Consider the following 13,040-nt stretch of genomic DNA (forward strand, 5'->3'; position numbering starts at 1 on the left):
ACCACAATTGAATGTGCATGCACTCAACTGAAATGGACAAGTGTTCCATACCTTGCCCCAGTCTCTCTGACTTGCAGTGCTGGCAGATGGCATCTTGGCCTTCTTCTTACTTTGTTTCAGTTTTTCCCCTGCTCGCACAACTTCACTTGTATCATTCTTACAGGAGGGGCAATACCTACAAGTACACAATTTTACAGGCTTTATTGAAAAAATCAAATCCACAAGTCACTTAAAACCAACGATTGAACCTAAACAATGAAATACAACACAACAGCGCAACTAAATACCGGACAGCGTTAATTCTCTTAAATTAACTCATGGTACATTAAGCCTGATCAACATTTAACATCAACAACAATGACATTGAAGATGCATAAAATCTTCATAAATAACTTATGAGACATTGTGCTTTCAAGTTCAATCATAAACTTCATTCCATTTTCCCAATGGTTTTAATTTTCTTAAAGCCTTGATCAAAAATAGGGGAGAGATAAGCAACTTGTGTTTGGCCCGCTCTTGGAATTTGTTTGAGCAGTTATGTTTAAGAAAAGACTGACTTTTCCCAACCAGTTCTCTGGGTAATCTGGTTCAGATTGGGACTTCAATGCAAGTAACATTGTAGACACTTCCACGAATTAGGGATCAGGAATAGGCCACTTGGCCCATTGGGCTACTCCACCGCTCAACAGATAACAGCACTGATTTACTAAGATTGCACTGCAGTCAACTCTACTGTATTTTGTGAAAGCTCAGACTTGAGCCAACTCACGATTGTCATTTGTCAGCAGTCCAAATGACCTTCCATCTAAAAAGCCTATTAGGAATCAACTGAAGGTTACCTGTCATCTTTCCATAAGGAGAATAGGTATAAGTGTGACTTCTCTTTCTACAGACAGGCTGAGGTTAAAACCAACCTCAAAACTAACTGATTTGTCATGGAGTTGAACATGTGGGGAGGCACAACTAGGAAACTGGCACAAAAACAGACCACGTGTAGGCACTATAGAGGATAACTGTAGGCTTCAAAATGATATAGATGGGCTGGTGGAGCAAGCAGGAAAGTGTCAAATGGAATTCAACTCTGATAATTGTAAGGTATTACATTTGGAACAGAATTAGGATTAGGTTAATTGTCATGTACTCACAAATGCAGTGAAAAGTTTACAAAGTCGCCACTTACGGCGCCATCTTAGGTACAAAGAATCTTAGGTAGAGGATCGTAGGAATAAATTAGAAAAATAAAGAAATAAAAAGTTCAACATTGCACTTCTTTGAGCAGACAACACCGGTCCTCGCCTCCAGTCGGTGCTGAACGCACCCTATTCTTGCTGCTGTCTTATGCTGCCTGTTCTCACCACCACAGATGCTGGAGTATCTCACTCATCTCATCGCTGATCTCCTCCATACCGTGCAAACCCACTCTCCACAGAAGGTAAGTAGATTAAATTGAGAATAAAAGAAGTAAAAACAGATGCAGCAGATGAGCTCCGGGTAGGAGCCCACACATTGCTGTGCTACACTGCTCTTCCATCTTGGAGTCCATCAAGGGAGCTCAAACAGTAGAAGGGAATACAGATGAAGTGAGAGATCTTGATGTGCATGCTAACTGTACAGGTAGATTAGGTTGTAAAGAAGGCATGTGGAATGCTTTCCTTCATTGGCAGAAGTATAGAACACATGAGTAAGGATATAATGATGAAACTGTACAAGACACTGGTGGGGCCACAATTGTAGAATTGTGTGCAGTTCTGGTCACCACATTAAAGGAAGGATGAATTGGTCTGGAGATAGTGCAACAGAAGATTTATTGGAATATTGCCATGGCTGGAGAACTGTAGCTATGGAGGAGAGTTTGGAGATGTTGGGGTTGTTTTCCTTGGAACAGAGAAATCTGTGAGGTGACATACTTGAGGTATACAGAATTGTGAGGGGTTGAGATATAGTAGACAGGAAGAGACGGTTTCCCTTGGCAGACAGTTCAAAAACCAGGGGTCATCAATTCAAGCCTAGTGGCAGAAGAATGAGAGGGGGCATGAGGAAAAACGTTTTTACACAGAAGGTGGGGGCCTACCTGGAATTTGCTGCCTGAGTTGGTGGTGCACATAGAGACCCTGGTCAATGTTTTGTGATAGGAGTCTGGAATTGGGACGGAGCAGTGTTTATATCAGTCAGTCTCTCTAAGACTATGTGGGAAAGTGGTCTAAATACTCCAAAATAATTGTTTCCATTTATAAATTCACAAGAGGAGACTATGCTAGAAGAAGCAACAGTAAATTCCCTTTTTGGAACAAAGCGTTTTAGTAATAGATGCTGCACATATCCAAATTGAGAAATGATTAACAGAAGATTCTAGAAATACAGATTAATTCAGGTCAGAGCAATGAGAGCTATATTTCAGCCATAATGGTTTGCTAGGCTAGAAACTGAAAGACAAACAAATATTGTAGCAGATATAGGAGTAAACAGATTGGAAACAATATGTTAATAGAGGAACATTAGCAGAAATAACATGATAAAACTAAAGTATGCAGAAAAAGTTAGGAAAATAAAAAAGTCAAGCAGTAGATACACACAAAGGCAAAGGCAAGAAAACTGAGATTTGGAGAATTAGAAAATCCCACAACTGTAGAATGTTAGAGATGAAAAACAGGAAGTTATTGCAAATACATAGGCAAGAATAAGTTCAGCCAGGAGTAGAAGGTTGGGGGGGCCAGAAATCGCACTGGCAAGGGAACTGTGAAAGGGAGTCAAATGGTTGAAAAACAACAATTTCAAATTGTCTGATGGTAGAAGACATTATAAGAATTACAGATAGAAATAAGCACACAGAAGGTGAGATAAGTAATAGTCAAGTCAATATCCACTGGTTGTCCACCTCCCCAAATGTGAGAATTTTAAAATCCTTTGTCACCATTTTGTCCATAACATTATGTTACCCTCTAGCTTCGTAAATCCTCTACGTTGCCCATGGCACTTTGTGCACTACTCTCTTCCAACACTAGTCGATAACGTACCTCCCTTTTTCTGTCCTATCAGTTGTTCAGTCTTCAGTCTGTGTGCCTCTGCATTCAGGAATCTCTCTTTCGTTTATAAAATTTTCATCTTCTATTACCATAGCTTACTTTGGCTCTTAATTCTGGTGCATCTTTATCATCTTGTCGCACTGACCATAAGTCATGGTGAAATTCCTCTTTAGTCATATACAAGTAAAATTCAGAGACACTAATGGTATAAGTGCTGTCATTATAGCTGTAACTACAATTTACTTGCAGATCTTATTAGTACAGAAAAAGCTGCTCTTGAGAGAAATCTGCACAATACAACTGGCCGAAACACAGCTTCCACACTCAGAAATTGTGGTTTTAGTTAAAATCAGAGTCAGACCTAAATCGTCACTGGTGATGACGAATGAGTCCTAAAGAGTCTCCTGTTCTTCCCTTTCCTCATCCCTCAATAAATAAATAAAAAAATTACCAGTCCTCATCATCTGGTATCTTGCTGAGGGGTGGGTTCAAGCAGTATATGTGATACGCCATATTACACTCATCACACAGCAGCTGCATATCCGGATCCTGCTTTCCACCACATAATCGACAGGCGCAAAATCTGCATTCTTTCTCTGGATCCGCCTTGCAGTATTTACATTCAGGGCCACTCTTCCCTGGAGAGGGGGAGGGGGAGAAAAAGGGTATGGGAACAAAAACAATTTCTCGAATCAAACACCATCCACAGGGGTGACTGAATGCTTTGTTTAATTCTCCCCGTGCAGGAATAGCCACATACTCTTAAATTGTCCATCAGCTAGTGTTATCGGATCGGCTCCAGGTCTCTCAATCTTGTATATTTCATCCAAAAATGGTATCTTGCAGTCACCTATCATATCTAATGGGCCACTGTAAAACAGAAATAAAGCCATAAGTTGGCTGAGACATTCAAAATTCACTCAGGACTTCTGGAAAAGCCCTTAGACATGTAAAAAGGAACACATTTCATCCATGCACGCAATTAATCATCGTTTCAGTTTTCTCATCTGTACCAATTCCATCACAGTCTGAAGATAAACGTTAAAAGTTTAAAAGTATTCCTCTTCAAAACTAACAATAAAAAATTCCCATTTATGCAAATGCACTTAAAGGTATTGCCTCTCAAAGTAATTCTTCCCTCGCAAAATTTAAAAATTTCAAACAGGTTACCTGTCTGACGTTGCTATTCACAATATCCCCTATTACAGTGTCTACCCCAAATAACCATATTATGCCAAATGAGGTAGTCCTTATCAAAGTTTCCAATGCTTTTTAAATGTGCACAATGTAACAGAGGCCAGATGAAAATTCTGAATTTACAGAGTGAAATCCTGAATGATACGTTGCCATACACAAGTGCGCTATTCTGTCACAACTTAATAAACCATTAATTCAAAAAATGCCAGAAACTGGTCAACTCTTAGATTTATTTATTTATTTTTAAATCATTGTATAACATTTAGCTAGGTAAAAAGACTAAAAATGCTGTCACCTTCAACGATAATGAGTGGATCGTACAAACATAATAATCAGGAGCAAAAGTAAGCCAACTGTAGACCTTGGAGAAACTTTTGGGAAGAGCTGACAACTGGGGAGCAACTAAGTGGCTCTTTCTTTTTGTAAATCTTCAACAGTGAATATGGAACATTATAGCAATTACAGAGATGTGACTCAGGGATGGACAGGACTGGTAGCATAATGTTCCAGGGTATAAGTGCTATTGGAAGGGTAGAAAGGGGGCAAGAGAGGAGACGGAGTAACGTTTCTGATTAGGGATAACATTACGACTGCACTTAGAGAGGAAATTCCTGGGAATACGTCCAGGGAAGTTATTTGGGTGGAACTGGGAAATAAGAAAGGGATTATTGTACTGTAGATCTCCCCCCCCCCCCAATAGTCAAGAAATTCAGAAACAAATTTGGAAGAAGATCTCAGTTATCTCTAAGAATAGTAGGATGGTAATGGCAGGGGTGTTTAACTTACCCATGCACAAAGCCTTAGGACAGCCTGAGCATTAGGGGTTGGATGAAGAGGAATTTGTTGAATGTGTCCAAGAAAACTTTGATTCAGTATGTGGATGTACATACTAAGGAAGGTGCTAAACATGACTACTCTTGGGAAATAAGGCAGGGTACGTGACTGTGGTGATAGTGGGGAGCAGTATGGGGATCAAGTGACCATAATGTTATTAGTTTTTAAATAGTGATGGAGAAGGATAGACTGGATCTAAAAGTTAAAGTTCTGAATTGGAGGAAGGCCAATTTAGACTGCATTAGGCAAATTGATTTGGGTGGGACAGGGGAGAGGGGGGAAATGTTCGAAGGTAAAGGGACGGTTGGAAAATGGAAAGCATTCAAAACTGCGATGGAGAGTCCAGAGACTGTATGTTCCTGTTAGGGTAAAGGACAAGGCTGGTAGGTGTATGGAATACTGAATGACTAGAGAAATCGAGGTTTTGGTCAAGAAAAAGGCAGGCAGGCTATGAATCCTGAGAAGAGTTAAAAGGCAGTAGGGGTATACGTAAGAGGGAGATCAGGAGGGCAAAAAGGGGGTATGAGATAGCTTTGGCAAATACAGTTAAGGAGAATCTAAAGGGATTCCCCAAATACATCAAGGACAAAAGAGTAACTAGGGACAGAATAGGGCCCTTAAAAGATAATCAAGACTGCCTATGTGTGGAATTGCAGGAGAGGGGAGAAATGCTAAACGAGTATTTTGCATCAGTATTTAATGTGGAGAAGGATATAGAAGAAATAGAACATGGGGAAATAAATAACAACATCTTGAAAAATGTCCATACTACAGAGGAGGAGGTGCTGCCAATCTTAAAATGCATAAAGGTGAATAAATCCCTAGGACCTGATCAGGTAGGTGTACCCTAGAACTCGGAGAGGCTGGGCAAGCGATTGCTAGGCCCCTTGCTGAGATATTTGTATCATCGATAGTCACAGGTGAGGTGCCTGAAGACTGGAGGTTGGCTAATGTGGTGCCACAGTTTAAGAAAGATGATAAGGTAAAACCAGGGAACTGTAGACCAGTGAGCCTGACATCGGTGGTGGATAGTTGTTGGAGGGAGCCCTGACAGACAGGTTGTACATGGACTTGGAAAGACAAGGACCGATTTGGGATAGTCAACATGGCTTTGTGCATGGGAAATTGCGAATCACTAACTTAATTAAGTTTTTTGAAGAAGTAGCAAAGAGCAGAGGCAGAGCAGTGAATGTGACTGAACTTCAGTAAGGCATTCGACAAGGTTCCTCATGGTAGACTGGTTGGCAAAGATGAGATCTCATGGAATCTAGGGAAAACTAGCCATTTGGAGACAAAACTGGCTCAAAGGTAAAAGACAGAGGGTGGTGGTGGAGGGTTGCTTTTCAGACTGGAGGCCTGTGACCAGTGGTGTGCCACAAGGATCGGTGCTGGGTCCATTCCTTTTTGTCATTTATATAAATGATTTGGATGTGAACATAGCAGGTATGTTTATAGAAAGTTTGCAGGTGACACCAAAATTGGAGGTGTGGTGGACAGCAAAGAAGGCTATCTCAGCATACAGGCGAAAGTGAGGACTGCAGATGCTGGAGATCAAAATATTTCATCCCTTGATAAAGATGCTGCTGCACTTTTCCAGCAACACATATCTCAGCATTTTGATCAGATGGGCCAATGGGCCGAGACGTGGCAGATGGTGTTTAATTTACATAAATATGAGGTGTGATGTTTTGAAAAGGCAAATCAGGGAAAGACATATGCGCTTAATGACAAATCCGGGGGAGTGTTACTGAACAGAGCGCCCTTGGGAGTGCAGGCTCCTTGAAAGTGGAGTCATAGCTATAGGGAGAGGCTGAATAGGTGAGGCTGTTTTCCCTGGAGCACAGAGGCAGAGGGGTGACCCAGTAGAGATTTATACAATCATGGATAGGGCAAATAGACAAAGTCTTTTCTCTAGGATGGGGAAGTCCAGAGCTAGAGGGCTTAAGTTTAGGGTGGGAGGGAAAGATTTAAAAGGGACTGAAGAGCAACTTTTTCATACAGAGGGTGGTACGTATATGGACTGAACTGCCACAGAAAGTGGTGGAAGCTGGTATAATTATAATATTTAAAAAGCAGTTGGATAGGTATATGAATATGAAGGGTTTAGAGGATTATGAGCTAAATGCTGGCAAATGGGATTAGATTTATTTAGGACATCAGATCGGCATGGATGAGTTGGACCGAAGAGTCTGTTTCTGTGCAGTACATCTCTCTGACTAACTCAATAACATGTTACTACCTTCACACCGTGTCCTTATTTTGTGTACTAATAAATCAGACTTCAGTGCAGATTAATTTTAATGCTTCAGCACAATTCCACTGACAATAACAGTTGGAGATTACAATGAAAGCAATCTTTCAAAACTCCTCAACATGGCTGTATGCTGTTCTCTTACTTACCTGGTTATAGCTCACTTTAACTGCTCACCTTGACAATCCCTTCTCAGCTCCTAAACTAGGAATGCTGGGAAGTTAGTGGATTATGCAGCTGTGCTATTGGGTTAACACGCCTCTACTAATTATAATCTATTTTAAGATTCAGCATTCGTCATAATAAAAAAATTCACAGTTATAATTCTTTTATAAATTTATTTCAATTAAACTTCACAATTGTATTTTCACTCTTGAACGACTTTACATAAAGATAATTATGCAGACATTTCTAGCATGTTGGTCTTCTTTTCAAATTGAGATCACACTGTTAAATTTGTTGCAAGTACTTGGAAATTTAACAGTGACCAGTTGTTGGTAAAGCTGTCTTGAGATTGAGATCAACCCTCAAAAAAACAGTATTTTCTGTAATGAATCTATTTTCAGTGAAAGCACTCATCCTTGTATGCTCGGGTGCACCAATACAATATGACAATGATAAAGCCTACAATTATAGGGGTTTCAGACCCATGTTGACAACTAAACCATTGGAAACTTATTCCAAGCAAGTTATACTGGTATTAAATGTTTAGTAACTCAGGATTATTCACTTCTATACAGTCAATATTTCATCCCTTGATAAAGTTTTGTTCACTTAATTCAATGTATTGATGATCTTGTATTAAAAATATATTTACAGACAGATTTTTGAATAAATCTTTGAAGAACAGCACTATCTTCCACAGTAATCACCACAATATTATGGCAATTTTCTTTTGTTATGTTACAAAACAGATTGAGAGTTAAAAGAACTGTAACAATATCACACACATTAATGATTATTACTGACAAGAGGATCAAACAGCATGGAGCCAAAATGTACAAATATACAAATGTTTGCATTCATTCAGCACAGCACCAATTTTGGTTTAAAAAAAAACAGAAAAAGATAGCAGGTCATCACTTTAAAAGTATAGTCAATGCAGCAATACTGTCCCAAATCAAAATCCTTCAGCCAGAAGTATCCAGTAGATAAGTGGGTGTCTCTAGCATCATGGATGCCAGATTTCTGCCAATTCAATTTACTCCTCATGACATCAAGAACAGGTGAAGTCACTAGATCTTGAAAAAACTATGAAACAGGAGAACATCCAGCAATAATACTGCAGATGTAAGCTCCAGAACACTGTTCCAGTGCAGCTGCAACACCAGGATCTACCTGACAATGTTGTACATTGACTAGAATCATCAGAAAAATGATGCAAGAGTTGTTAAAAATGCTATCAAACAGCACCTGCTTAACACACTGCTAGCAAAGGCTACCTGTTCAGCAAGAACCTGCTCACTGACTGTCAGGGATTCATCAGGGATATTCAATTCCTGCCTCATTACAGTCTTGGCTCAAACATGGATGAGAGAGATGAATGCCAGAGAAAATGTGAAACTGACAACTATTAACACCAAGACTGTATTTGGCCAAGTGTGGCATGAAGAAGTCACAGCAAAACTGGAGTCAATGGGCATGTCTCTGCTGATTAGAGTCATACCTGACACAAACGAAGATGGTTATGGATGTCAACCATCTCAGTCCCAGGAAATCTCTGTAGGAGATCCTCAGAGGAGTGTCCTGGACCCAACCGCCTTCAGCTGTTTCATCAATGACCTTCCTGTCATTGTAAGGTGGGTGAGCTCTCAAACATAATGCTTAATACCATTGATATCTCCTCTGATACTAAAGCAGCCTGTGTTCATATGCAGCTGGACCTGGATGCTGAAAAGTCACAAGCACCATACGTGATGCATAAATGCGTGACAATATCCATTTCCATTTCTCAAGTGAGAATCTAACCATCCCTCCTGGACATCCAATGGCATTGCCATTGCTGAATTCCACACTATCAACAATCTGGGAGTTACCATTGAACTGGACTAGCCATGTACATACAGTGGCTACAAGAGCAAATAAGAGGCTTGAAGTTCTACGGGGAGTAACTCATCTCCTGACTCCCCAAAGACAGTCCACAACCTACAAGGCACAAGTCAGGGTATGATGGATTACTCCCCACTTGCCCGAATGGGTGCAACTCCAACAACACTCAAGAAGGTTGACACCATGCAAATCGCTTGATTAGCACCAGATCTACAAACATGCACTCTCTCTGTCACTGACACACAGCAGTAGCAATGTATACCATTTATAAGCTCCACTGCAGAGATTAACCAAAATTCTTCCGACAGCATCTTTTAAACCCATGACCTCTACTACCTGGAAGGGCAAAAGCTGAAATGTATCAGAGCATCCAAGTCGCACATCTTCTTGACTTGAAAATATATCACCACCCTTTCACTATCACTGGGTCAAAATCCTGGAACTTTCTCCGTAAAAGCACTATGGGTGCACATATTCCCTCTTGCCCCACACTGAGTGATAAATTTCAATACTTAGTTGTCTGTGGATTATTCTTATGCAACCAATTGTTCTGTGCTATTAGTTCTAGTCTGCATAACTTGGTGGTCTGTTGTAATTCAAGTAGAAGAATGGCAACAAACACCATGCAGCCCATTTGCACCAACAAAACACAACGGTGTGTCATATTGCTCATGCTTTTCTCTTTCCTGTACTCTTCTTCGCCTTGATTTTATCCCCTTTCCCTCTCAGCAGTTAAAGTGACAAATATGCATTTTGAAAACACCTCCATGGTTACTCGAAGCTTTTCAGGACCCTATCCAGGCAGGTGAGCCACTCTTTGCAGAGGCCTGGGTATCTGTTACTGGAAGACAGCACCATGAGAAGACATTTTGCTCAGATATCTATCAAATCACTGGATGGTTCTGAGCACTGTGATACCGTGTTAATTACAGGGCTTTTGATCTGATCATTCATATCAGCAAGATGGATTAATGAAAAAGGAGCATAGTGCTTAGTGTCATTTCAACTTAATAATTTCCAATGGGAATAGATAATAAAGAGTGTCAGGACAGTGCCGGCACCCAACACTAACTCCATAGATCTCCCACTTTTAACATGATAGCCAATGGTAAGGATACACTAAACTTGACATAAATTAATCATTTCTTTAGCTCATAGGGGAAATGGAAAATCTGATAAAGTTTACATTCTGCCTGTTTACGATGGCAGTGCTTAAGCATGGACATCATCATGCAGCTAATCATGATACAGATGTCTTGGAAAGCTTGCAGCCAACAATGTGGGTCTCAAATTAAAATGTTGCACTCTTCAGGACTGGCACTCTTTACAGTGATTACTTCAAGGGGGTTGGAGTAACAGAGTAAAGAAATCTTACTGCAACTATATAAAGTGCTGGTAAGACCACATCTTGACTGCTATAAACAGTCTTCAACCCTTAATTTAAGAAACAATACAATTTCACTGGAGGCAGTTCAGAGAAAGTTCACTTGGATAATTCCTGTTTTGTTTATTCTTTCATTCACAGGATGAGGGCATTGCTGGCTAGGCCAGCATTTATTGCCCATCCCATTCAAAGGCAGTTAAAAGTCAACTGCATTGGTGTGGGTCCAGTCACATGTAGGCCAGACTAGGTAAGGATGGCAATTTCCTTGCCTAAAGGACAATCGTGAACCCGATAGTTTTTCCAACAATCGACAATGAATTTATGGTCATCATTCAATTCTAAATTCCAGATGTTTATTGAATTCCAATTCCACCATCTGCCATGGCAGGGTTCGAACCATGGAGGCATTGTCTTATAGCAAAGACTAAACAGGTTGAGGCTCTACTCGTTGGAATTTAGAAGAATGAAAAGTGACCTCAATGAAACAAAGTATTCTTAAGGGATTTGACAGCGTAAATGCTGAGAGGATGTTTCCCCTCATGGGAGCATCTATGACCAGACAGCATAGTCTCAGAACGAAGGGGTGCCAATTTAAGACTGAGGTGAGGAGGAATTTCTTCTCCAAGGGTTGAGTGTCTTTGGAACTCATTCCCACAGAAAGCTGTGGGGCAGAGTCATAGAGATGTACAGCATGGAAACAGACCCTTCGGTCCAATTTGTCCATGCCGACCAGATATACCAACCCAATGTAGTTCCATTTGCCAGCACTTGGCCAATACCCCTCCAAACCCTTCCTATTCAAATATCCATCCAGATGCCTTTTAAATGTTGCAATTGTATTAGCCTCCACCACTTCCTCTAGCAGCTCATTCTTTACATGCACTACCCTCTGCGTGAAAACGTTGCCCCTTAGGTCTCTTTTATATTTTTCCCCTCTCACCCTAAACCTATGCCCTCTAATTCTGGACATCCCCCACCCCTGGGAAGAAACTTTGTCTATTTATCCTATCCAAGCCCTTCATGATTATATAAACCTCTATAAAGGTCACCCCTCAGCCTCCAACGCTCCAGGGAAAACAGTCCAAGCTATTCAACGTCTCCCTAAAGCTCAAATCCTCCAAACCTGGCAACATCCTTATAAAACTTTTCTGAACCCTTTCAAGTTTCACAACATCCTTCTGCTAGGAAGGAAACAAGAATTGCATGCAATTTTCCATCAGTGGCCTAATCAATGTCCTGTACAGTGGCAACATGACCTCCCAACTCCTGCAATTAATACTCTGACCAATAAAGGAAAGCATACCAAATGCCTTCTTCACTATCCTATCTACCTGCGACTCCACTTTCAAGGAGCTATGAACCTGCACTCCAAGGTCTCTTTGTTCAACAACACTCCCTAGGACCTTACCATTAAGTGTATAAGTCCCGCTAAGATTTGCAGCACCTTGCATTTATCTAAATTAAACTGCATTTGCCACTCCTCAGCCCACTGGCCAATCTGATCAAGATCCTGTTGTAATCCAAGGTAACCTTCTTCGCTGTCCACGGCACCTCCAATTTTGGTGTCATCTGCAAACTTACTAATTACACCTCTTATGCTCTATATACACAATGAAAAGTAGTGGACCCAACACTAATCCTTATGGCACTCCATTAGTCACAGGCCTCCAGTCTGAAAAACAACCCTCCACCACCACCGTCTGTCTTCTACCTTTAAGCCAGTTCTGCAATTGGATAATTGAATTATCCAAATGGATAATTCTCCCTGTATTCCATTAGATCGAACCTTGTGGACCCAACACTAATCCTTATGGCACTCCATTAGTCACAGGCCTCCAGTCTGAAAAACAACCCTCCACCACCACCGTCTGTCTTCCACCTTTAAGCCAGTTCTGCATCCAAATGGATAATTCTCCCTGTATTCCATTAGATCGAACCTTGCTAACCAGTCTCCCCATGGGGAACCTTGTCGAACGCCTTACTAAAGTCCATATACATCACATCTACCGCTCTGCCCTCATCAATCCTCTTTGTTACTTCTTCAACAAAATCAATCAAGTTTGTGAGACATGACTTCCCACACATAAAGCCATGTTGACTATTCCTAATCAAATACATGCCTTTCCAAATACATGTACATCCTGTCCCTCAGGATTCTCTCCAAGAACTTGCCCACCACCAAAGTCAGGCTCACCGGTTTATAGTTCCCTGGCTTGCCCTTACCACCTTTATTAAATAGTGGTACCACAGTAGCCAACCTCCAGTCTTCCAGAACCTCACCTGTGAATATTGATGATACAAA

General features: G+C 40.8%; 1 protein-coding gene across 2 annotated transcripts in view; it reads right to left on the reverse strand.

Moving 5' to 3' along the window:
- Positions 1-13,040, reverse strand: part of LOC122562310 (E3 ubiquitin-protein ligase UHRF1-like) — a 179,955-nt gene that overhangs the window by 43,883 nt on the left and 123,032 nt on the right. For both annotated transcript variants that reach the window (XM_043715177.1, XM_043715167.1), the window contains 3 exons: positions 3,784-3,893; positions 3,475-3,661; positions 52-175 (listed from right to left, as the gene is read on the reverse strand). In XM_043715177.1, coding sequence (XP_043571112.1) covers positions 52-175; positions 3,475-3,661; positions 3,784-3,893 — 421 coding nt within the window. The remainder of the gene's footprint in view (positions 1-51; positions 176-3,474; positions 3,662-3,783; positions 3,894-13,040) is intronic.

Source organism: Chiloscyllium plagiosum, chromosome 2 (assembly GCF_004010195.1).
Source record: "Chiloscyllium plagiosum isolate BGI_BamShark_2017 chromosome 2, ASM401019v2, whole genome shotgun sequence".
Lineage (NCBI taxonomy): Eukaryota > Metazoa > Chordata > Chondrichthyes > Orectolobiformes > Hemiscylliidae > Chiloscyllium > Chiloscyllium plagiosum.